General features: G+C 34.6%; 1 protein-coding gene across 1 annotated transcript in view; it reads right to left on the reverse strand.

The window, feature by feature from the left end:
* Positions 1–27,236, reverse strand: part of KIF11 (kinesin family member 11) — a 79,328-nt gene that overhangs the window by 15,488 nt on the left and 36,604 nt on the right. The window contains exons 10-17 of the mRNA XM_077125428.1: positions 23,458–23,546; positions 18,365–18,452; positions 17,515–17,703; positions 16,671–16,878; positions 15,543–15,715; positions 13,743–13,868; positions 13,502–13,660; positions 6,187–6,293 (exon numbers count right to left, since the gene is read on the reverse strand). Coding sequence (XP_076981543.1) covers positions 6,187–6,293; positions 13,502–13,660; positions 13,743–13,868; positions 15,543–15,715; positions 16,671–16,878; positions 17,515–17,703; positions 18,365–18,452; positions 23,458–23,546 — 1,139 coding nt within the window. The remainder of the gene's footprint in view (positions 1–6,186; positions 6,294–13,501; positions 13,661–13,742; positions 13,869–15,542; positions 15,716–16,670; positions 16,879–17,514; positions 17,704–18,364; positions 18,453–23,457; positions 23,547–27,236) is intronic.

Here is a 27,236-nt window from a genome sequence, read left to right on the forward strand (position 1 = left end):
TCTATACAGCTAAAATTATTCTAAAATAAAAAGCAAAAAGAATCAGGTCAAATTAATTTTAAAAGTATGCTTTATTTAACCTAACATAAAAATTTTATCTCAATATATAATCAATATAAAAGACTGAAATTTTTTCATTGTTTTTTTCAGTCTTCAAAAATTTGATGTTTAAATTTATGCACCACAATTCTGAAATGGCCCTATTTCAACTGTTCAAAAGCAAATGTGTCTAGTGGCTACTCATGAACAGTGCAGGTCTGGAGGATCTCAGAAAAAGAGAGAAAGTCTCAAATGTAATTCAATAAGATACAAGAAGGGGGGGACTATATTCATCTTTAGTTTAAGGGATGATGGAGAAATGGTTTATTTTGCGAATCAACTGGAGGGGGAAAATAAAACAACAGACAAGATCAGATATGATACAAAAATCATACAAATGATATTGATGATAATGATGCTATTTGTCATACTAAAGCAGCCACTAGTTATAGTGTACTTGTAACAACTTTGTGAGGCTGGTGTTATCGCCATTTTATCTTTAAGTAAAAAGACTCCAAAGCCTGTATGCCCATTTTATGCTGGATGAACTCACGGCAAAATAGGGAAATTACATCAATGAACCCCACGAGGAACTAACAGTAAGTTAACAAAAGAAGTCAGGGATGATCACAACCCAAAACTCTATTACACAGAATACCACTAACTAAACAAATGCTAAAAAGACATAAAACGATAAGTGTGCATTAAGAAATTATTAATTATGTTAGCTGGGGAGAATTTAAGAGATTCTAGGGTCCAGAATAGTAATCTTCAAAGTGAGGAATACATACTCCAAAAGGTAAGATGACCAATTCAAACCTTCATTTTTATTTTGTTACAATGTAGTTATCTCATCTAAAAATAAGAAATTAAGCTTTACTAATATTTACAATATGGCTTGACAACTAGCTCCCTGATAAGATCAGTCAGTCTCACATAAGATAAAGTAGGGAGAAAAATGAAAGCTCTGCAACTAGGAAGGCTGGACTCCATCACCCTTAGTCATCTTTCACTTTTACTTTTTCTTTTTTGGCATGGGCAGGCTCAGGGAATTGAACCTGAGTCTCTGGCATGGCAGGCGAGTATTCTGCCACTGAGCCACCGTTGTACCGCCCGTGCTTCACTTTTAGCATATTCAAACACATTGCAATTTGTGTGTGCTTAGTTGTGCTGGTTATTACACTGTTATCTCAGCTCCAAACACACACTTTGTGAATTCTTTGCTGGCGATCCTGGGGCTGGGAGTCTGATAGATAAACAGATTATATATAATTCACAGACTATAATGTCTTACTAAAATAGCAATCATGAAAAGATATTTTAAAAGATTTCTGTAAAGAAACACTTTGAAACCAGAAACTAAAAATAATACTAAGTATACAAGCACAAGCAAGCCATGAGAAAATGGTAAAGGCAACACTTCTCATCACCAAAGCTCTGTCAGTCATATTATAACTAACTAATTGGATAAGACAAGAAGCCAATCGAAATTCACATTTGTCAAAAATATGGGGGAATTGAACTTACATCTACTATCACAATTCTGTTTCTACCACTGATTAGCTGTATGACCTTAAATTATTTAGCCTTTTGGATTCTTGGTTTCCTCATCAGTAAATAAGGCAATTACAATACCTTATACCTCAAAGTATTGTTGTGAACATTAAATGAGTTAATATTTCTATGTGCTTGTAACACAGTTATGTAGCAAGTGCTATATTGTTATTTGCTATTAATATTAACAATAAATCTTACAAAAGACCTATACAAAGAAAACTACAAGAAATTGCTAAAAGAAATCACAGAAGACCTAAATAAATTGACTGGCATACCGTGTTCACGGACTGGAAGACCAAATATAATTAAGATCTCAATTCTACCTAAATTGATTTACAGATTCAATGCAATACCAACTAAAATCCTAAAAACTTACTTTTCAGAAATAGAACAACCAATAACCAAATTTATCTGGAAGGGCAGAGTGCCCGAAGTGCTAAATATATCCTGAGAAAGAAAAAGGAAGTTGGAGGTCTCACACTACCTGATTTTAAATTGTATTACAAAACTACAGTGGTCAAAATAGCATGGTACTAAAGACAGAGATACTGACCAATAGAATCGAATAGAGTGTTCAGATGTAGACCCTCTCATCTATGGACAATTGATCTTTGATAAGGCAGTCAGGCCAACTCAGCTGGGACAGAACAGTCTCTTCAATAAATGGTGCCTAGAGAACTGGATATCCATATGCAAAAGAATGAAAGAGGATCCATATCTCCCACCCTATACAAAAATTAACTCAAAATGGATCAAAGATCTAAACATTGGATCTAAGACCATAAAACTTTTTTAGAAGCAAATGTAGGGGAACATCTTATAAATCTTATAATAGGAGGCGGTTTCCTAGATCTTAGACCCAAAGCATGACACTGAAGAAAGAAAGAAATAAATGGGAACTTCTCAAAATTAAACATTTTTGTGCATCAAAGGACTTTGTCAATAAAGTAAAAAGACAGCCTATACAATGGAAGACAATATTTGGAAATGATATATCAGATAAGGGTCTAGTATTCAGAATATATAAAGAGATTGTTCAATTCAACAACAAAAGACAAACAACCCAATTACAATATGGGCAAAAGACATGAACAGACACTTCTCAGAAGAGGAAATACAAATAGCCAAAAGGCACATGAAAAGATGCTCAACTTCCCTGGCTAGTAGGGAAATGCAAATCAAAACCACACTGAAATATCATCTCACACCCACCAGAATGGCCATTATTAATAAAACAGAAAATGACAAGTGCTGGAGAGGATGTGGAGAAAGAGGCAAACTTACCCACTGTTGGTGGGAATGTCAAATGGTACAACTGCTGTGAAAGGCAGTTTGGTGGTTCCTCAGGAAGCTAAGTATAGAATTGCCATATGATTCAGCAATACCATTGTTAGGTATCTACTCAGAGGACATGAGGGCAAGGACACAAGCAGACATTTGCACACCAATGTTTTGCAGCATTATTTACAATTGCCAAGAGATGGAAACAGTCAAAATGTCCATCAGCAGACAAGTGGCTAAACTAGCTGTGGTATATACATATGATGGAATATTATGCAGCTGTAAGACAGAATAAAGTTATGAAGTATGTAACAACATGGATGGACCTTGAGGACATTATGCTGAGTGAGATTAGCCAGAAACAAAAGGACAAATCCTGTATGGTCTCACTGATATGAACTAACATTAGTGAATGAACTTGGAGAATTTCAGCCAAGAACAGAGACCATCAGGAGACAGAAATAGGGTAGATAGGGTAATTGGAGCTGAAGGGATACAGATTGTGCAACAGGACTGATTGCAAAAATTCAAAAATGGATAGCACAATACTACCTAACTATAATACATTAATGTTATTACGCTGAATGAAGCTGAATGTGAGAATGACAGAGGGAGGAGGGCTGGGGCACAAATGAAATCATAAGGAAAGATAGATGATAAAGAATGAGATGGCATAATCTAGGAATGCCTAGAGTGTACAATGATAGTGACTAAATGTACAAATTTAAAAATGTTTCTGCATGAGGAAGAACAAAGGATTGTCAATATTGCAGGGTGTGGAAAATAGATGGTAATTCATATTTTAAAACATTAACTTATGTGTAAGACTAAAGCAAAAAATGTTTATTTGGTACAAAATTTAATTTTGACTAGTGCATTTCCTAATATAACTTAGGTGGACAGTTTAGTTGAACACCATAAGTACATGGAACATTGAGTAGGGCCTGAGTGTTTGTAGGTTTGTCCAGAGTGATGCCCTGATAAATCCCAGAGTGATTTGAACAGTGAATAAAATATTTGCAAAGTCCCCTCAGGGGAATGGCGAGAAAGGGGGAAAATTCAATTTCCTCATGTGGAGAATTCCTGATATTCTCACAAGCAGTGGGGATAACCAAATCACTAGGCCGAGACCTCAACCTTGGGGTTTGTTCATATGAAACTTATCCCTGCAAAGGATAGGCTAGGCTTACTTAAAATTAGAGTAACCTCCAGAGAACCTCTTCTGTTGCTCAGATGTGGCCTCTCAATAAGTTGAGGGAAGATATGGCAAAAGAGATGAAGGGTATAAAGAAGACAATGGATAACAATGAAGAACTCAAAAGCTTGAAAAAACAATGACAAGTATTTTCAAACTTCAACTTCTGTGTGAGACCAAGAGGAGAGATGTTTATTTGGTGCAAAATTTGTATTTTGGGTAGCACATTATCTAATTTAACTTGTATGGGCAGTTTACTTGAACACCATAATTACATGGAATCTTGAATACAGCATGAGATCTTATTGCTTTGTACAGGTTGGGGTGATGGCCAAGATATTCCAGAGTAATTTGGGCAGAGAATAAAAGAGTGTTTACAAAGTGCCCTTGGGAGAATAAAAGAGTGTTTACAAAGTGCCCTTGGGAGACTGGGAAGAAGAAGAAAGGAGGAAATATTAAACTTCCCCATCTGGGGAATTCCTAATATTCTTGCAAGCAATGGGGATAATCGATTCAATAGACTGAGCCCTCAATCTTGGGGTTCACCCCTATGAAGCTTATTCTTACAAAGGAGAGTTTGAGCCTATTGATAATTAGGCCTAAGAGTCACCCCCAGAGAACCTCTTTTGTTGCTCACAGGTGGCTTTTCTCTCTAAGCCAACTTGGCAGGTAAACTCACTGCCTTACACCCTATGTGGGACATGACTCCCTGGCAACGAGGGAACTGACTCCTGGGGATGAATCGTGACCCAGCATCCTGGGATTGAGAAAGCCTTCTTGACCCAAAGGGGAAGAGAGAAATGAGACAAAATAAAGTATCAGTGGCTGACAGATTTCAAACAGAGTTGAGAGGTTATCCTTGAGGTTATTCTTACGCATTATATACATATCTCTTTTTAGTTTACAGTGTATTGGAGTAGCTATATATTGGAATGGAACTGTTGAACTGTGTTCCAGTAGTCTTGATTCTTAAAAACAACTGTATAATTATATAGCTTTTACAATATGACCGTGTGGTTGTGAAAACCCTTGTGTCTAATGCCCCTTTTATCAAGGTAATGGACAGATGAGTTAAAAAAAAAAAAAAAAAAGGATAAAAAATAAATAAATAATGGGGGTGGATAAAGGGTAAAAAAAATGGGTAGACTAAAATACTGATAGTCAATGAGAAGGAGAGGTAAAGGTATGGGATGTATGTTTTTTCATTTTACTTTTTTTTTTTTCCTGGAGTGACATAAATGTTCTAAAATGATCATGGTGATGAATATATAACTATGTGATGATACTGTAAGCCACTAATTGTATACTATAGTTGGACTGTATGTATGTGAAGATTTCTCAAAAATATATATTTTTAAATTGATATGGAAATGCAAAGGAACTAGAATAGCTAAAACAGTTTTGAAAATGAAAAATAAAGTAGAAGGAATCACTCTCCTGATGTTAAAATTGAACTACGGTGACCAAGACAGTAAGATACTGGCAAAGAGAGAGACCCACAGATCAGTGGAGCAGAATACAGGACCCAGAAACAGGTCAACAAAAATAAATGCCCAACTGATTTTAGATAAAGATGCAGAAACAATTCAATGTAGGAAGCATAGTCTTTTCATTGAATGGTGGTGTGGTGGTGGAACAATTGGAAATACAAAGAAAAAGAAAATGATCCTTAACACAAACTTTACACCTTATACATAATTCGAAATGGACCATGGATCATGGATTTAAATGCAAAGCCTAATATTGTAAAGTTTCTAAAAGAAAACAGATTTGATTGGAGTATGATAACTATGTGGGATTGGGAAGCAATGAAGCTTGTAAACGGATATTAAATACCAGTAAAATCAGCAAACTTTTTCTTAAAAAGCCAGAGAGTAAATATGTTAGGCCTGAGGACTATACAATCTCCGCTTCAACTACTCAATGAGGCCATTGCAAGTATCAAGAGCAGCCAAAGACAGAAAGAAAAACAGAAATAAAGCAAACATAATAAAATGTTACCAGACTTGAAAACTGGGTAAAGCTATACAAGAATTATCTGTATCAATGTGACACTTAATTTAAAATGCTTTCAGGAATATAGAAAAGTTAAAGAGATTATAAAATTAGCTTACTGCTCTGTATTTTCTCGGACACTACTGAGTGGTTTCTGGATATTTTCACACTTTTCCTCTAAAGCACAAAATCTCTCTGCCCAGAGATTGATTAACTGGCAAAGTTCCTGCAAAAGAGATGGGAATGAGGAGACACTTGAAATTATGACATAAACTCTTTTTCTATACATGACTGATGACATGAAGTATTCTCCCATATAGGGAATTACACAAATTCCCGACAAGACAGCATTAACTCCTCACTTTTCCATTGAAGAAAACAGTGAATCCAATATTAAAAGGCGCTTATATCTCTTTGTCATCTTAATTTGCATTTCCCTTATAGCCAGTGAAGATGTGTAGCTCTTAATGTGCTTTTTAGCCATCATATTTGCCCTTCAGAAAAGTGTCTAATCATATTCTCTGCCCATTTTACTGAGCTACATAATTTCTTTATGCACATAGTCTAGCAGGCCTTTATCTGATATATCTGGTTTCCAAATATCTTCTCCCACTGAGTTGGCTCCCTCTTCATTTTTTTACAACGTTCTTTGAGGCACATATCTTAATGTTTATTTATTTATTTATTTTATTTTTTTTTACATGGGCAGGCACCGGGAATCGAACCCGGGTCCTCAGGCTTGGCAGGCAAGCATTCTTACCTGCTGAGCCACCTTGGCCTGCCCACATATCTTAATCTTGAGGAGTCTCCATTTGTCTATTTTTTCTTTCGCTGTTGGTGCTTAAGATATAAAGTTTAAGGAGCTACCTCCTATTACTAGATCTTGAAGATGCTTCCCTACATTTTCTTCCAGAAGTTTTATGGTAATGGCTTGTGCATTTAGGTCTTTAATCCATTTCAAATTAATTTTTGTCCAGGGTATAAAGTAGGGGTCCTTTTTCATTGTTTTGGTTAATGAAATTCAGTGACTATTCTGTCCCAGTTCCATGGATTTGGGGACCCTATTGAAGATCAAATGTCCATAAATTTGGTGGTCAACCTGTGTACTCTCAATTCTATTCCATTGGTCGATCCTTCTATCTTTGTGCTTTTTTGACTATTGTGGCTTTATAGTAAGCTTTAAAGTCAGGAAATGATAGTCCTCCCACTTTGCTCTTCTTTTTAAGGATATCTTTAGCTATTTGGGTCTCTTTCCCTTCTATATAAATTTTTTTTTTGGGGGGGGTGCATGGTCTGAGAATCGAACCCAGGTCTCCCACATGGAAGGTGAGCATTCTACCACTGAATGCAACCCCTCTTCCATATAAATTTGATAATCAGCTTTTCCAAGTCTTCAAAGTAGGTTACTGGGATTTTGATTTGTATTGCCTGGAATCTGCAGATCAGTTTGGATAGAATTGACATCTTGATGACATTCAACCTTCCTACCTATGAGCATGGGATGGCTTTCCAACTATGGCATTTTTTATTTCTTTTAGCAATTTTTTATAATTTTCTATGTATAAGTACTTGACATCCCTGGTGAAGCTTATTCCTACATATCTGATTCTTCTGGTCACTATTTTGAATGGAATTTTTTCCTTAATTGTCACCTCAGATAGGTCATTGCTTACATATAAAACATTACTGATTTTTGAGCATTAATCTTATATCCCATCACTTGGCTGAATCTGTTTATGAGCTCAAGCAGCTTTGCTGTAGATTTCCTAGGGTTTCTAAGGATAGGATCATGTCATCTGCAAATAATGAAAGTTTTACTACTTCCTTTCCTTTTGGATGCCTTTTATTTCTTTCTCCTATGTAATCACTCCAGCTAGGACTTCTGCCTTACACCTATAAGGACTGCTGCCATTAAACAAACAAAATTATAAATGTTGGAGGATGTAGAGAAATTGTAACATATATTCACTGTTGGTGGGAATGTATAATGGTGCAGCTGGTGTGGAAATCAATTCCGCAATCCCTCAGAAAACTAAATATTGAGTTGCCCCATGACCTGGCAATACCAATACTCATTATATACCCAGGGGAAGTGAGGACGGTGACAGGAACAGGTATTTTCACACCGATGTTCATAGCAGCACTATTTCCAGTTGCCAAGAGATGGAAACAATCCATAACATACTAGGGACGCAGACAGCAAAATGAATAAGACACAATAAAGACCAAGAAAGAGCTACAAATGTGTCCAGCATTTTTCTTCACTATCCATTAGTTGGCTAACATTTCTGAAGAACACATCAACTTACCATCTATATCTAACACTTTGATTATGAATAAAGTCTGTTCAGAGTTATACTAGTCTCAAAGTAGGGGGAAATTGAAATATTTATAGATTTACTTACAAGTAAATATGTGTTCACAGTTTGTATCTTGTTAGGGCTAACTTCAAGTTCTGGAAAACCTAGAAAACCTAGAAAACCTAGAAAGTGAACCTAGTTCACTTACTGAACTTATTTCCTCAAGCCAGGAAAGTCAAACCACTCATGGTAAGATACTTTTCATACTAGAGTTTTTCTGTTGATTTTTAAACAGTTGCCTAGTCATTATGAGCGCAACAACACAAGTATTTATACAAAGTAGGTCTATCTTAGATTTTGTACTTAAAATTTTCCAGACAGGTTTAAGATAAAATCTCCTATACAAAGGTATGAGAGATGGATGCAATTCGAAATTGTCACTAATTATCCCGGAACATATAAAAGAGCCACTTAAAAATAGATGCCTTACAAGAAATATAATTAACACCACCATCTATAAGATTATCTTAAATACTATGAGATGCTCACAAGTATTAGAAAACTGGGCATATGAGTTGATGTGACACCCTGAAACATCCCAGAGTAATATGGGCAGAAGATTAAAAACTATTTGCAAAGCCCCCTTGAGGAGCTGGGGGAAAAGGTGGAAATATTAAACTTTCCCACCGGGGGAAGAGCTGATATTCTCACAATCATGAGGGACTGCCAATTTGATGGGTCAGGCCCTTAATCTTGGGGCTTGCCTTTATGAAACCTATTTCTGCAAAGGAGAAGCTAAGCCTACTTATGATTATGTCTGCGAGTCACCCCCAGAGAACTTCTTTTGTTGCTTAGATATGACGTCTCACTCTAACTCTGCAGGTGAGCTCACTGCCCTCCACCCTCTACATGGGACATGACATCTACGGGTGTAAATCTCCCTGGCTATGTGGGATACGAATCCAGGGGACAACCCTGGCCCTGGTATCATGGGAGTGAGAAAGCCCTCTTGACCCAAAGGGTGGAAGAGAAATGAAACAAATTAAGTTTCATTGGCTAAGAGATTTCAAATAGAGTCAAAGGGTCATTCTGGAGGTTATTCTTAAGCAGTATATAGATATACCTTTTCACTTTTTGTTGTATTGGAGTAACCAGAAGGAAACAGCTGAAACTATTGAACTGTAATCCAATAGCTTCAATTCTGGAAGATGATTGAATAACTACAGCACTTTTAATGTGTGACTGGGTGGTTGTGAAAAACTTGACTGATACTCACTTTATCCAGTGTATGGACAGATGAGTAAGACAAAAAAAAGATGAAAAGTAAATAAACATGGGGGGAGGAGGGGGTATAGGATGTTTTGGGTGTTCTTTTTCACTTTTATTTTTATTTTGATTCTTATTTTTATTTATTTTTATTTTTTTGGAATGAAAATGTTCAAAAATCGATTGTGATGACAAATGTAGACTATATGATGATACTGTGAACCACCAATTGTACAATTTGGATGATTATATGGTATGTGAATATATAATATAATTCAATAAAATTCCATTAAAAAAAGAAAACTGGTAACATAATTTACATCTATGTTGGTGACAGGAATAAACACAGTGAGTTGAGTTTTTCAATAAATGTTAGTCACTATTTTTACAAATTTCTGATGTTAATTTCTCTAAAAGGTTTCATGCTTTCAAATTAGGCAAACTAAAAGACCATGTAAGATCTTATCTTAAAGGTGCATTAATTCTTCCCCCAAAATCTTAGATGTGGTTTGCTCTCATTTTGTAAAACATTTGTGGGGTTTTTTTTTTGTGGTAACATATAAGCAACACAAAATTTCCTATTTTAACCACTTTCACATGTACAATTCAATGATATCAATATTATTCACAATATTGTGCTACCATTCCCAACATCTATTACCAAACTATTCCATCACTCCAAACAGAACTAATTAAGCAATTATTCCTCCCCTGACCCCCCACTAGTAACTTGTAATTTACTTTCTATCTCTATCAATCTGATTATTCTTTATTATAAGTGAAGTCAAACAATATTTATCCTATTGTGTCTAGCTTATCTCACTCAACTTGATGTCATCAAGGTTCATCTACGCTGTAGCACGTATCAGAACTTCATTCCTTCTTACAGCCAAATAGTATCAATAATATTCCACTGTATGGATATACCGCATTTTGTTTATCCATTCATCAGTCGATGGACATAGGTTACTTCTACCTTCTGGCAAGAGTGAACAATGTTACAAACAGTGGTTTACAAATATCTGTTTCTGTCCCTGTTTTCAAATCTTTAGAGTATACATCTGGGTGGGATTACCAGGTCATATGATAACTCTATCTAAGGACCTGCCTATTTTCCATAGCACTTTTACAATTTTACATTCCTGCCAGCAATATACAAGGGTTCATATTTCTCTGCATCCTTGTTAACACTTGTTATTTTGTGTTTTCTTTTTTAAATAGCCATTCTAGTGGGTGTGTAGTGTTATCTCATTGTGGTTTGGATTTGCATTTCCCTACTGGTTAATGATATTGAGTGTCTTTTTATGTGCTTATTAGCCATTTATATATCTTCTTTGAAGAAATATCTACTTAAGTTTTTCCCTTTTTTCAGTTGTTTATTTTTTTCTCTTTCTGTTATTGAGTTGTAGCACTTCTTTGTATTTTCTGGATATTAAGCTCTTATTAGATGCAATTTGCAACTATTTTCACATTCTAGAGGCTATCTTTTCACTTTCTTGATAAAGTCCTTTGATGTAGTTTTTAAGTTTGATGATATCTGCTTTATTTTTTCTTCCTTGCTGCTCATATTTTTTGGTCATATATAAGAAGACATTTTCTAATATAAGGTTCTAAAGATTCCCCTTATGTTTTCTTCTAAGACATATATGGTTTTAGCTCTTATAATTATGTCTTTGATTCATTTTGAGCTAATTTTTGTATATGGTGTGAAGTAGGAATCCACTTTCATTCTTTTCCCAGTATCATTTGTTGAACAAACTACACTGAACAGACTTGATGCCCCTGTAAAAAAATCAACTGGCCATAAATGTGAGGGTTTATTTCTGAACTCTCAATCCTGTTCCATTGTTTCATTTGTCTGTCTTTATGCCATCACCACACTGTTTATTACTATAGTTTTGGAGGAAGTCTTAAAATTGGGAAATGTGCAGCATCTAAATTTCTTCTTTTTCAAGACAGTTTTGGCTATTTGAGGCCCCTTGTGAGTCTATATAAATGTGATGATCAGCTTTTCCATTTCTGTAAAAAAAAAGCTGCTGGAATTTTGAATGGGATTGCACTGAATCTCTAAAAAGCTCTTGGTAGTACTGACATCTTAACATTATTTAATGTTCCAACCTGTGAACACTGTATGACTTTCATTTATTTCTTCTTTAATTTCTTTCAGCAATGTTTTGTAGTTTTTAAGGTACAAGTCTTAACAGCCTTGGTTAGTTTTATATATATATATATGTGATGCTATTGTAAGTGGAATTGTTTGCTTGATTTCCTTTTTGGATATTTTATTGCAGTTGTATAGAAACACAACTAATATTCATGTTTTGATCCTGTACCCTACAATTTTGTTGGATTTGTTTCTATTTGCTCTAGTAACCTTCTACTAGACTCTTGGGGATTTTCTACATTTAGGATAATGTCATCTCATCTATGAATAGAAATAGGTTTATACCTTTTTTTCCAATTTGGATGTGTTTTTAGATTCCTAGGCTGTTTAAAGCGGTTATCATGAAATGGATTGGCTTTAAACAATGGGAATTAATTAACTTACAGTTTGAGGTCATGAGAATATCCAAATCAAGTCACAATCAAGGTGATGCATTCTTCCCAAAGACAATCCCTGGCTCCTCTGCTACATGGTAAAGCACTTTGTGGTGTCTGCTGGTCTCTCCTTTCTCTTCTGGGTCTTGCTGATTTTACTTCTTGCTTCCCTTACTTTCTTTCTCTCTCTCTGTCTTCATTCATTTATAAAGGACTCCAGTAACAGGATTAAGGCCCATCCTGAATAAGGTGTGTCACACCTTAACTAAAGTAGCCTCCTTAAAAGATCCTACTTACAATGGGTCCACACCCATAGGAAAGGATTAGCTTTAAGAACATGATTTTCTGGAGGCCATACAGTTCCAAACTACCATAGAAGCCTTTCACTTTTTTTTTTTTTTGCCTAATTACTCTGGCTAGAACTTCTAGAACAATGTTCAGTAGCAGTGGAAATAGAGGGCATAATGTCTCTCCTTTTCAGTAGCATGGGTATGAACTCATTTCACACTCTCTTTCTAAAGAGTACTACCCTTTACTACTCACCTAATCATGTCAACAGTCTTACTGAACAGAGTTCTCTCACGCAGTAAAAGCCTCATTTAATAAAACTTCAGACATTCATTCCTAAAGCCTTAAGAATTCCAGAAGTTGCTCTTCCTTGTCTAGAGGCTAGGTTTTCATTTAAAGCCTGATTTACTGGTTATAGTTCACAAGGAACAAGATAAATCATAAATTACAGGTATAATAATTCAATAAAAATTAAAAATTATACTGACTAAAATGTAACTGTCTATTTTCAATGAGACAGAAATAGTAAGTGAAAGCAAGACTTAGCTTATGAAAGATTACCATTCATTATACCCTAGAAAGAAACAATTTATAAGATACGAGATATATTCACTTTAAAAGTTATGACCATTTTCTTCTAATTGTACTTCCAAAAGTATGTTTTTACAGCTTCATCTTTCATCGTGTTGTGAGAAAAGAACTGATTTGTTTTTGTCTTATTATACTTGAGTTAAGGTTCTACATGTAGTAAACTGTCAAAAACTAACTGATCAAGGGAAGTGAAGTGTTCTTATTTTGCATTAATTACTGCTATAAGCAATGTCTATAGTATTTTCAGGTTTCCAAATTAGTTTTACAGGGTGGGCAACAGTGGCTCAGTGACAGAGTTCTTGCCTGCCATGCTGTGGACCCGGGTTCTTTTCCCGGTGCCTGGCCATGTAAAAAAAAATTAATTTTACAGCACTCAGAATGTATAACATGGATTACCAAATTAAACATCATGAAACTTTTTTATACTTTCCAAATTAGCTGAACAAAATACCTGTGAATGAGTCTGCTTCATTGTCTTCAGGTCTTCAGTTAAGTTTTCACACAGCTTCTGTGATTCAGCGAGGGAAGAAACTGTATTTTCTTGTAGTTCATGTAGATTGTTACACAGTGTCCTGAGAAAGCTATCCATCTCCTTTTTCTGATCTTCTATCTTAAAATAATTAATTTATTTCTTAAACAATAATTTTTTTAACAATTCAATTTTAAGATATTAAGGATACAACTTTTGTTACCTTATCAGCCATTGTCAGTGAAGTCTTGAAAATATGCTTTATTTGACTATTGATTTTCAGTATAGACACAACATTAGGGGATAAAATTGATTCCAGTGAACTCTGAAGGTCAGTCTTAAGTACATCCTGGTTTTAAAAATAAACAAATAGGTCTTTAAAGAGTGTATCTTTACTTCTATAAACCTGGCCTGGCTAGTAAGAAAGAATACAGTATCTAAAATATTTTGATCACTATACATATGCATATTAAAATTCCAAGTGTCCATTTCATTCTTTATAGCCTAGATACATATCTTTTACTAGCATTTATATTCACTTAATCCTGCCTGTAAGAATTAAGAAAATGGTTACCTAATGTACAAAATATTCTTACCCATTTAATGAAATAGAAGTCAGAAGGAGAGGGGAAAATAAGTCAATTGGTAAAGAGTTTAGCATTTCAAAAAAAGTAAAAATTTCTCCCAAAATCTAAAAAATAAATTTAACAAAATAAATTTCAAACATATTTAAATTATTAGTCAAAAAGTCTAAGATCAAATAGCTTCTCGAGTAGACTTTGGGCTAGTGAATTTAACTTTGAACACAAAATGATTTATAACCTATAGTGTCAGAATTTGTTAAGGTCACTACCACATTTCATGGAGTATATAGAAAGTTGAGAATGTTCCTGAAGATTGGGAATTTTTAAAAAAAGAAAGAAATCCTGGTCTAAGTTCCTTCCACTAAGGAAAGGATAAAAAACTGTAACAGAAATAAATTAGCAAATACTTAAAAGGTTACTATTCTTTCAGAAACAAGTATTGTCATACTAATTTCACTTAATTCTGTGATAGCAGTAGTCATCTCTTCTTATGACTCTAGTGATGCTTTTAACTTACTATGTAGGAAGACAATGAAACACAGACCACCATTTAGGGACTGAGCCAATTTCTGAAGAGTTAGTATTGACAGAATATCTTTTAACTTTGTCAAGTTTGGGTGACTGAGGAAACCTCTCAAACAGTTTCATACAAGCACTAGCTCTAGGCAGAATGTCAGCTAACATTTGAAATATTTTCTTGGGCAATATTCAACAAATATGGTTAAACTTAAAACCAGAGGCAGAGACTGCACAAAGAAGAAAACAAAATAAGTGATGTGGGCAAGAACTTCCTAGACAAGCTATACAACTACAAAACAGAAAAAGAGTATAATGAATCAGGTATGAAGGAGAGAATATTAGAAGTAAATAGATGAATTTACTTATAGAGCTATGGGAAAGAATCTTACAGTTCAGGTCCAGGACAGCTTGAAAACACAGAACTGTCTCCATACAGTGGCCTAGAGTTGTTACACGGGTTCCTAAAATTCTATTAGCTAGTTTTTCTATATAACTATAGTTTTAAAATTAAGTACCCAATATTCCCTCTTAGTTGGATCAGTGTAACATCAGCATGAGCAACCCAAGTATCCTCAGGACCCTTGGGAAGGGGTGACTTGTCACAGGTCCCTTGAATTCATCTGGTGCTAACCCTGCCCTTTCCACTCATATTAAGACCTAATAATAACTCCTACTCTTAATGTTACAAGATATGAGTCAGAAAAGTTGCAAAGGTTGGCTACATGCATTTGGACATTAATCTTTTAGGGAAAAACAACAGCAGAAAGATTTCCTTTTAAAAGAAATATAAACCTAATTTCTCATAGTGATATGTTTATCATTGTTTCTAAGAAAGTTTAAGATGAAAGAATAACAGTTAACATTGTTTATAATGACTTATCAAATATAATACTTGAAAAATATTTAAGAGATTTACTAACAATCAGTTTCTGAAGTGCAGTTTTACTTTCAGTTGCTAATGATCGCTCTTTTAATATCATATTAGAAATCTCAGAAACACGAGTAGACACAGTTTCTGGAATCGATGTGAGAGATCCAAGTGCTGTGGTAGTAATGGTGTCTAAAGCAGAGACACTGGAAGACAGCAGATTACCTACAGCAAAATAAAAATCAAAATTAAAAAAGGAGATGTGATCTTTGATATACATCTATCGAATATAGTTAGAATTACTTTAAGAGGCAAAATAACATTCTTATTGTGGAATTTGTAATATAAATAAGCTTAAAATCATTGGCTCAGTACATGATCAAGAAAATATACTTGTTTAAAACACATTATATATGTTCTACAGTGTTCTGTAAGCACTTGGCAAAGATATAAGTATATTTGACTCATAATTATAACACATAGCAAACCAATAATTAGAAGATTTTAAAATTAATCTCCAACTAAAAAGAAACATTCAGCAAATATAATGGTAGATAAAAGTTTATAGCAAAAAACAGACATTACAATTCATATAAAATTTATAGTACTTGGCTTAGCATGACTTGACTCTAGGCATTTTTTTATTTTTATATTTCTGAATCTTTCAAATTTTCTGAGGATTATTTCTCATGATAAAAGGGATAACAACAATAGAATGGTTAAAAATAATGATACTCACACATTTATGACAATACAGGCCAACTATCAAGATATATATTCTCAAATTTAAATAAAGTTTGTGGAATAGTAATTACACATAAAAGATTTCTAGAAGGAAACCGAAGAAATTTAACAGTAATATCTGAGGGGAATGAGCCAGGATCAAGCATAAAAGGTACTTTCACTTCTAAAACTTATGTACTTAGTTGTTGCTTAATAAGTATAACTTATTTTAAGAAAATAAAGACGCTGGCAAACCTTTGTTTTAATTCAACAGTAATAAAAACATTGACCCCTAGCCTGAATGTGTGTGTGTGTGTGTGTGTGTGTGTGTGTGTGTGTGTGTGTTGGGGAGACAAGTGACACTGTCACCTAAATTTTTTACAATATCAAATTATAAGTTTTGAAATTAACCTCACATCAAATACACAAATATTATATTAGAAATGTTTGACCTTACCAAACAAGGTCTTGTGAACTTCAAGCATGGCCTTTTGTTTTGAGCTGCCATCCTTAATTAATTCTTCCATATGACTGAACAGACTATTCAGGCTTTTGCCAAAAATATCCTGAGCTTCTGCATTGTATTCATCAATTGCCTTTTTACGATCCAGTTTGGAGTGGAGTTCAGATACATCATTTGTAGTTTCTTCAACTGTGTTAAGTAACTATACATGATTTAAAAAAATAAATATTCATAAAATGGACATGATAAAAACAATCTAAGGAAAATATCTGTGCTACATAAGCATCTCTCCTGATGAGAACCAGTAATTTTTAGACATTTTATAAAAAAATTCATCTTATACTAATTTACCCAGTTGCTTAAGAATGCTTATTTTCCCTCTCCAAGCCACATAGGCAAGGAAAACTGATTTTGCCCAATCTACTGTAATTATACATCCTCACAATTTTTTTTCATGTTGTATTTTATTATTTTTTCAAAAGCACAGCTAATAAAAAATCAAATACTTCCAACATCTTCCATCATTAGATGGTACTAAAATTCTTTGAAACTGATTAGTTTCAATCATGACCACAGGAAAAAAGCATCACAACATCAATTATTCTAAATTTGTGCAAAGTATGTTAAGTCATATTCCATTTCATAACTTCAGGGGTAGTTTTTTAAGGCAGCATCTTCAGCGAGGAAAATTTGGATGAAATAGTAAAATAATGTTTTTTAAATTGCAGAAAGCTCATTTGGAATGATAAGAGAATCTTATGATTAATGCTTAAGCAAAGAAGAGTTACTTCTACCCATTCTCGATTATTGAAGTACAAAATCAAAGCAAGGAACAAACCCTGCTGGCGGCATCATGAAGCTTCTTCTCAGTACTTTCCAAAGCTGATGTGATATATTCTTCTTTAACAAGTTGTAGTTTAGTTTCTTGCAAATTTTTTTGAGTGGTTTCAAGTTCTTGTGTCTTATTTTGCAGGTCACATTTACATTGGTCAAGTTCATTTTTATTATCCTTAAACAACTCTGTAACCTAAACATAACACATTAGACTTTCTTTCAAGAATTAAAAAATGCTGAACTGGTTAGTGAAACATCTGGCTACACTTGGCTTATTTTAGAAGAACTGAACAAATTAAATATTTTCATACAAAAACTATAACAAGTTAACAGGTAAGTTAGCTCATTTTATATGGCCTCTGCTTTCTTCCTGTAAATTCCTGCAAAATTCTAAAATTAAATAAAAGGTCTAGTGTTGTAGTGTTAATTCTTCAGTTTCCTTCCAACACTGTCAATGGATTTGACTATAAAGGTGTTATGTTAATGTGAAGATAACACCAAAGCTATCACCTTAGCTAGATATTACTTTTATTTAATATTCAGTTTCTCCTAGCATGTATACTCTCTTTTGAAAAACATGTTAATGAAAATGTCTTAGCATTCACTATTTTATAGTTTTCACAACAAAATCACACAATTCAGCTAATTTCATATAGTATTACATTTATATAAGTATCAAAATAGGTAGCTTCTTTATTACCATTGATGATAATAAAATTATAACACAACTTATTGTAGTATAAGGATCATAAAAGGAAAAAAAATCAAAGAAGAAATATTAAAGTTCCTCATATTCTAAAGTTTTCTTTTAAGATTTGCTTTTCATATGTCTGAATATTGTTTTGGATGCTTACCCTACTTAGCTCCTCTTCTATGGCACCAATTTTTTCAATGAATTCCATAATCTGTTCCTCTTGAACAGTTAGTTTTCCATTCATGGCCCTAAAATAAAGTTTAATATGAGTTTAAGAATTAATGTATTTTTCTATCTCCCATAAAATTTATTCAAATACAACTGTGGCAGACAGACAACCTCATCCTCACCATTTATCACTATCAAGATAATGATGCCTAAGTGTCAATGAGCAATAAATACAAACTGAAAAGAACAAATATATTCCTTGTTCCTTGATAAATGGAGTATTTCCTTTTGACTTCCATTTTAAAACTGACAATCCTTAATATGAAGTGAAAAAGCATGTCTATGTATCAAATTTGAGAAGCTAGAAAGTTGATGGAGACCTAAACAGAATAGAAATAAGGGCAGGAACCTAAGTGAAAAGGCTTGGGACTTGAATGCATCAGGTTTAAGAGAATGACATTAAAAAAAAAAAGGGGAGGGCTAAAAATAGGAGGTCTGAACCAAATTAGGGAAACAGGCCAGAAAATTATAACACTCCACGACTCCCCCTCATCCCTACACCTGAACACACATGTCATCAATCCACTATCTCATAAACTCTAATGTGACAAAGGATTACTCTCTAGAGCAGTTTCTTAGCCTCAGCACTGCTGACATTTTGGACCAGCTAATTCATTTTTGTAGGGCTGTCCTTTGCAATATAGGATGTCTAATAGTATCCTTGGCCTCTACCCACTAGACGCCAATAGCACCATCCTGCAGGCAGGACAATAAAAGAATTTCCACTGTCAAATATCCCGGGGAGTTCCAGGTGGGGCCAAATATGCCACCTTTGAGAGTCAGTAGTCCAGATAAACTACAGTGGAATCTTCATTTCACTTTCACTAGATATAATGCAGGGTAGGAATAAGGTTTAGGTATGAAAACAAAGGAATTAAGTAAAAACCCTACATACTGAATGGGGAAATTCCCATTGTGAAACTGTAACCCATATCAAACTCTGAAAGATGTTCTACAACTAATTGTGGTGCTGTGCTTTGAAATTTATAGCTTTTTTGTATATATGTTATTTTTCACAAAAAAAGAAGGAAAAAGAGTCAATTGTGATGATAAAGTACTTAAGCCCCTAGCCTCCTATATTCTGGAACAACATGTAGAAAAAATATGAGAGGATCACATGGTAGCCCATGACAAACTCTGGGATCTGTCCTGGAACCACTTGTTGAAGAGTGCTTTGAAAACTAGAGCTTGGTTGGGCCACGGTGGCTCAGCAGGCAGGGTTCTTGCCTGCCATGCCAGAGACCTGGGTTTGATTTCCGGTGCCAGCCCATGTAAAAAAAAAAAAAAAAAATTAAAGAAAATGAAAACCGTTGCTTTTTATATCTTTGCTTTGTATATATGTTATACTATACAATAAAAAAAGTTAAAAATAAATTTTAAAAAAGATAAAGTCATGATTGTAGCAAAATAATATAAGTACACCAAATGAAGCTGAATGTGAGTATGATTAAGGGAGAAGCGCTAGGGGCATGTATGAAACCAGAAGGAAAAATAGAGGATAAAGACTGAGATGGTATAACTTAGGGATGCCTAGAGTGGACAATGATGGTGATTAAATATACAAATAAAAAAAGTTTTTGCATGACATATGAATGTCAACATTACAAGGTGTTGAAAATAGATGGCATACAGAAAAAAGTACAATCAATCCAAACTAGGGTTTGTAACATGCTTCCACTCTGTAACAAAGGCATTATGCCAAAACCAAAACCAAATGTCAGTAGGTGGGGAGCATGGGAGAGGGGTATGAAGTCCTTGTGGAAGAAAAGTAAATGTCTTCATATAGATTATGGTGGCAAAGTCATACCTACATACTTAGGTTGGATTGTATGATCTGTGAATACAACTGTTTAAAAATTAACAGAGAGTGGCTGAGAGTTCAAGTGGAGTCAAGGGGCTACTCTGGAAGTCATTCTTATGCAAGTTTCAGTTGGACACTGCTACTTATCATGGTTTGCCAAACCAAACCAGGACCATTCCTGCCAATCCTGAAGAGCACCTGGGCATTGTGTAAGTTTCTGCAAAGGTTTCATGCACTGGAGGAGCTTGGTAGAGGCCTCTGGCCCTGGTCCCCGGACCATATACGTCCTAGGGTGAGGAAGGGCCAGCCTCTCCAGGGCATCAAATAGTTCCATCCCCCTAGCCCATGTTGTCGACAGCCTCTTCCAAAATGGGGAGGCTGGAGTGTGTACAGCCCAGGTACCCCTAGGGGTTGGGAGAGGGATTAGAGGTGGTGGTGGAGTTATACAGAGAGGGTAGGGTTTGACAGATGAGTACGATTGTTGAATCATTATGATATTTCTTTTCATCTCTGGTGTCTTGGAGCAGCTGGAAGTGAAGACCTAGAATTGTGGAACTGTGGCCCATGCTGGACTCTGAAGTCTGTTCTATGGTTAACTGTTGCAATGTGCTTTGAAATTTATTGCTTTTTTGTATAGATGTTATTTTTCACAAAATAGAAAAAAAAAATGAACAGAGAGAAACAAGTGCTAGAGAAAATGCAGAGAAAGACATGTACCTATTCACTGTCAGTAAGGAAACTAAGAGGTGCCGCCCCTTGGAGGGCAGTGTGGGGAGGCTGGGATGGGGTTGCATCTGATCCTAAAACCCGTGCACAATAAATATCTGGAGGAACAGAGTGTGGGGACTAGAATGAATATTGGGGCAGTGTTCAAGATTCACAAAGGATGGAAGTAGCCTAAAGGTACAATGACTGAGGCATGGAAGGGGGAATTGTGGTGTATACATACAACAGACTGAGTGGCTGCAAGAAGGAATGAAGTCCTGAGGTATGCAACTAGGTGAATGAATCTTAACGACTGCATGTTGAATGAAATGGCAGAAACAAAAAGACATTATCATGCCTCACTCATATGGACTAACTATAATATAAAAACTCTGTGAAGTCCAGAGCATGGGTTATCAGGTTTGGGGCCTATTGTAAAGGGTCCTAGATTGAAAGCTTTTACAGCACATACATAAATGCAGAAGTTGTAACTTATTTCTAAATTCTGAGATAATGAGCTATATGTAACCTGGTAGAGTTCCCAGAAACTTTGGGTATTTATGTGACAACTGAGACTTAAGAGTTAGAGCTCTGAAGCTATAAAAGTCAGCAGCACCCCATACAGAAACTTGTTTAAAAAGTTGAAACCAAGAGTAGATGATACCAAATGAAGTATTATCGAGTAAGAATTAATTTTTTTTAAGTGGTAGAAATAGGAACACCTGTTAAGTGAAAAACATAAAAAAATTGCTTGTGGCTCACTGAAGCTTAAGTGCAGATTTCCTTGCAACAAGTAGTAAATTCCCCTTCTGTCCGTGGCACAAGTTTTAAAAACCTAGCAGTATAATGTAACCATTTGGGGTCCACTTTTAACTAGGACTAGTGTAATTCTTTCATGCAATTAACAGGTAAGGGCCATGCTATCTAGCCTTGAAGTCCCCTGAGTTAAGCAATAGATGCCTGGCAGTGTCCAGCCCGAAACAGCAATAACGTGATGTTTCAGTCAAACCAAGAACCCCAAGATGACACATGGCTATGCTTGGCCAGAAGCTCCTTGGTCATCCCTCTGCAGAGTTCCATGCCCTGAGAGAACGTCATCACCTCACCAGCCCTGGGTAGAACTGAGGAAAGATGGTATAAGGCAGTCACAACAGCAGTATCACAAAAAGGGAGACTTGTGGTAGCAAAAGAAAGATCCTACCGTGTCTCCAACCTGACCAAGTAGGCAGACATTAAAAAGGTCAACTACCCCCTAGTAAGGTGAAGGACATCTGGCTTGCCACCAAGGTCTTAGTTCCTTTTAATCAACCATAATATCCTAGCTAAGGGTAGTTAAAACTAAGAGGTACCAGAATGAAGCCAATTTTCTATCAGAGTTAAACTTTTGAAAAGAGAAAAAATTCAAACTGATGTGTCAGTCACATAGCTGGCTATAGAGCTTGCATGTTATTAGCAACAACTTGCCCAAGTGAAGTAACTAAACTGGTTTTGGGTCCCCCCTACTTTGGTTTTAATATAATGTAATGTATTTAAACTCTTATTTAAATAAAACGTATTTTCAGAAATAAAACAAAAACAAAAAAGAATAAAAGAATTATCATTTAATAGCCTAAGATACTGATACAACATAATAAAACTTAACATCTGTAAAGTTAGCATATGAACCAATCAGGAGGATATACCACACGATGACAATTGGAAATAGCACAGAAAATAATGAGTTTATCAAATAATTTATATACTATTAGAATGACCATGTAATGCTACATCTATAAAAAAGTTCAGTACAAGATTATACTAATGCATAATGCTTTTGGTTATTATCAATTAGACCTAAATACCTTTTATCATTATTAATAAAAAATATGTCCTGTGAAATTTATCCTTGCTAATATCTTCGAGGATAATAAAATCAGGAATTTTCTAATTACAATCTTTCGCATACCACTTACCTTCTACCCTTCATTTTGTTATCAGTGTTACTTGTACATATAGCCTTCAGTATAAGATTTCCTGTGTACAAACTACCCCAGAGCTTTAAAAAGTATACAGATTACTAGTTGCCAGGAGTTAGGGATCATCATGAGAAGAGGGGTAAGTGTGACTATAAAGGGGGAGCACAAGGGAGAACTTAATGGTGACAGAATAGTTATTTTCTTGATTATGACAGTGGTTACTCAAATCTACACATGTGAAAAAGTGGCATACAACTGTACACACATTGTACCAATATCAATTTCTTTGTTTTGGCATTTATATAAGAGTTAATCACAGGAGGAAATTGGATGAAGAATAATACATGGTACCTCTCTTACTCTGTAACTTCATGTGAATTTATAATTATTTAAAAATAAAAATTAAAAAAAAGTTGCTCTAAGTGTTTGAAAACTACTTATTAAGGTCAAAACAAAAAGAACTAATGGGAGGCACTAGATATAAAGATTTTACTTACTTAAGTAAATTTATCAGAAATGCCTATTCTTGGAAAATAAATACAAACTTTGAAAACAAGGGCTTACCTAAAATTTTCTTCAGAAATGTATACTCCATTTTTCTCACGGGCTGCAGCAAGATCTCGTTTCAGGCGCTCTATTTCTTCCGTATACTCCTATATGAGAGGAACGTTGTAGGTGCCAATTTAACACATTTTTTTCCTCCACTCATTTTGGGGAGGATATGTCACAAATAAAACAAAATTAGCCTGTTCTTTAAAACATAATAAAGTATGACAAAAGTTATAACCATACTTTTCAATCATTATCAATCTGTTTAGAAATAGAATCTTTCAACAGCTTTCAAAGCTTCTTTAAATTCTTTCATTAGAAAAATATCAGCTCCTTAATAAATAACACAACCTACAGTACCCAGGTTGGTCTCCACAGAACACTTCATGCTAAAAGGAACAAGAATTCCTTAGAGAAATGTATCCTAGAACTGGGACAGGAAATATACAAGATGAACCTGCAGCATCTAACAAAAAAGATAGGAAAGAGGAGTGCAAGGGTAGTTCAGTGATAGAATTCTCGCTGCCGTGCAGGAGAACTGGGTTCGATTCCCAGCCCATGCACTTCCCAAAAAACAAACAAACAAACAAAAATTCAACAAATGGTGCTGCAATAATGGGATACTCACATGGAAAATAATGAAATGTGATTCCGCCATACAGCATTCCAAAAAAAAAAAAAGATAGGAAGGAAGTTAACTAAGAAAGCCAAGCAAGGCTAGTTAGTCCCTAGTTAGTCCTGAAAGGACTCAGGAACCAATTGAAGAAGCACCTACATGCTTAAAATGAGACAATTTGAATGCACATCAATAAGAGTAATTACAATTGTTTGAGACACAAACACTTTAAGTCCAAGAGTTTATATAATCACACTAAAAAGGCAAGGAAACCAACTAATTATTCAGAAAACTAGCATTTGTCCTCTCTTACCTATAAGAAATATACTCCTGGGGAGCTAAGACAAAGTTCCATTTATAGAGATAGTCCAACTAATCAATGGACTATCTAAAAAAATTAGAATATAACTGTTTAGCAACACTTAATGAACTTAATGGATCAAGCGATTGAACATCACCAATTGCTCACAAAGAGAGAATCACACATTACACATTTCCTGATGGAAGAACACAACCCCTCATATGAAGTAGTCTTACTAAAAGAATTAAAATAAAACCAGACTCTTACCAAACCTCAAGATCCAACTACCAATTTATAGAAAATGCAGAGAACAGAAGAACAAGTTAAAGATACAATGGGAAAAGTCTACAGGACAGTAACTTCCATGAAAAAAACTATAAAAAACAAAATATTGAGACATAAAATATATCAAAACGCTGCAAAATTGGCTGCTAACCAGAACATGGTAAAATCTTGTTATAGTAAATTAATTAGACATATCAATGATAAATAAGAGTTTTATTTGAATTTTGATTAGTTTTTCACTACGTTGTCAATATTGGCGATCTACCTTAAAATGTGATACATTATATTGAAATGCTAGTGATCAATGAAAGGGACTGGTAAGGGCTTTGGTATATATGAATTTTTTTCTGTTTCCTTTTTATTTCTTTTTCTGAGTTGACGCAAATGTTCTAAGAAATGATCATGATGATGAATATACAACTATTTTATTTATTATACAACAAAAATGGAATGATCATATGGTAAGAATGTGTTTGTATGTGGTTATGTTTCATAAATAAATAAAAAAAAGTATTCTCTTAAAAAAAGTGATACATTGATCAGTATATACACTATGATAAAATAATGGTTTGAAAATAAATTTGTAGAATTTCAGGGAACAATTTGAGAAAAGTCAAAAGATAATTTTTAAAGTAACAAAAAAGAAGCAACTCTTAAGACTTGATTTCTCATCAGAAATCAGGTAGGCCAGGAGGCAATGATGTGACAAGTTGAAGGTATTGCAAGAAAAAAAACAGTCTAAAATTCTATATCTGGCAAAATAATCCTTCAAAAATGAAAGACAAATTAAGACATTCCCAGACAAAAACAGAGAGTTTATCACTAGCAGGCATGACCTACAAAAAATATTTAAAGGAATCCTTCAGGCTGAAATGAAAGCACACTAGACAGTAACTCAAATTTCCATGAAGAAATAAAGAGACCCAGTAAAGGTAACAACATAAGTAGGTATAAAAATATAGTATAAAGACTTTTGTTTATTAACTCCTTATTTTTGTCCTATCTACTTTAAAAGACAACTATATAATCAAATTATAAATCTATTGTGGAACTAAATCAAACTACATTGTTATAAATTAAGATATTAATGGTAATCCCTCAGCAATAACTAAGAAAACAACTCAAAAATAAGCCAATAAAAGAAACAGCAAGGGACTCTAGAAAATATCTACTTAACACACAAGAAGGCAGCACTGGTGGAACTGAGGAACATAAAGACATAGGATATATAGGACATAGGAAACAAATGCATTATGGCATTATGGCTGACATAAATTCTACCCTGTATTAATTACATTAAATGTAAATGGATTAACTCTCAAATTAAAAGGCACAGACTGGCAGAAAGGATGAAAAAACATGATTCGACTATAAGCTATGTATACAGTATAAACTGTAGATAAAAAGACACAAATAGGTTAAGTAAAAAGATGGAGAGAGATATGTCAAAAGAAATCTGGGATGAGGGGCTATAGTATTAGCATACAAAATATACGTTAGATAAAAATTATTACTAGTGACAAAAAAGAACATCTTATAATTATAAAAGTATCAATCCATCAAAAAGATCTATCAGTTTGCAAATACATATACACACCTGACCAAAGAGCCCTAAAACATCTGAAGGAGAATGGAGAGAATTGAAGGGAGATACAGAAAAATCAATAATTATTTATAATCAGAGACTTCAACACATCCTTTCCAATAATTGATAGAACAACCAGACAGAAGGATAAAAAGGAAACAGAAACTAAATGTACAAAGTTAAAAAATATTTTTGCATGCGAAGAACAAAGAAATGTCATTGCTGCAGGGTACTGAAGATAGATGGTAATTAATATTTTAAAATTTCAACTTATGTGTGAGACTAAAGCAAAAAATGTTTATTTGGTACAAAATTTATATTTTGACTAGTGCATTTCCTAATATAACTTATGTAGATAGTTGGCTGAACAACATAAGCACATGGAACCTTAGGTAGGACATGAGATTTTGTTGGTTTATCCAGAGTGAGGCCCCGATGAATCCCAGAGTAATTTGATCAGTGAGTGGGAAAGTATTTGCAAAGTCCCCTTCAGGAAATAGTGAGAACGGGGGAAAATTCAGCCTCCCCAAGTTGAATTCTTGATATTCTCACAAGCAGTGTGGACAACAAAAACTATAGGCTGACCACTCAGTCTTGGGGGTTTGTTCATATGAAACAAACCCACAAAGGATAGGTCAAGCCTACTTAAAATTAGGCCTAAGAGTCACCCCCAAGAAAACCTCTTTTGTTGTTCAGATGTGGACGCTCTCTTCAGCCAACACAACAAGCAAACTCACCACCCTTCCCCTGTCTACGTGGGACATGACTCCCAGGGGTGTGGACCTTCCTGGAAACATGGGACAGAAATCTTAGAATGAGTTGAGACTCAGCATCAAGGGATTGAGAAAAACTCTAGAATGAGCTGAGATCCAGCATTGAGGGATTGAGAAAACCTTCTCGACCAAAAAGGGGAAGAGTGAAATGAGACAAAGTGTCAATGGAGATTCCAGAGTTGAGAGGTTATCCTGGAGGTTATTCTTATGCATTAAATAGATATCCCCTTGTTA

This window comes from Tamandua tetradactyla, chromosome 13 (genome assembly GCF_023851605.1).
Source record: "Tamandua tetradactyla isolate mTamTet1 chromosome 13, mTamTet1.pri, whole genome shotgun sequence".
Lineage (NCBI taxonomy): Eukaryota > Metazoa > Chordata > Mammalia > Pilosa > Myrmecophagidae > Tamandua > Tamandua tetradactyla.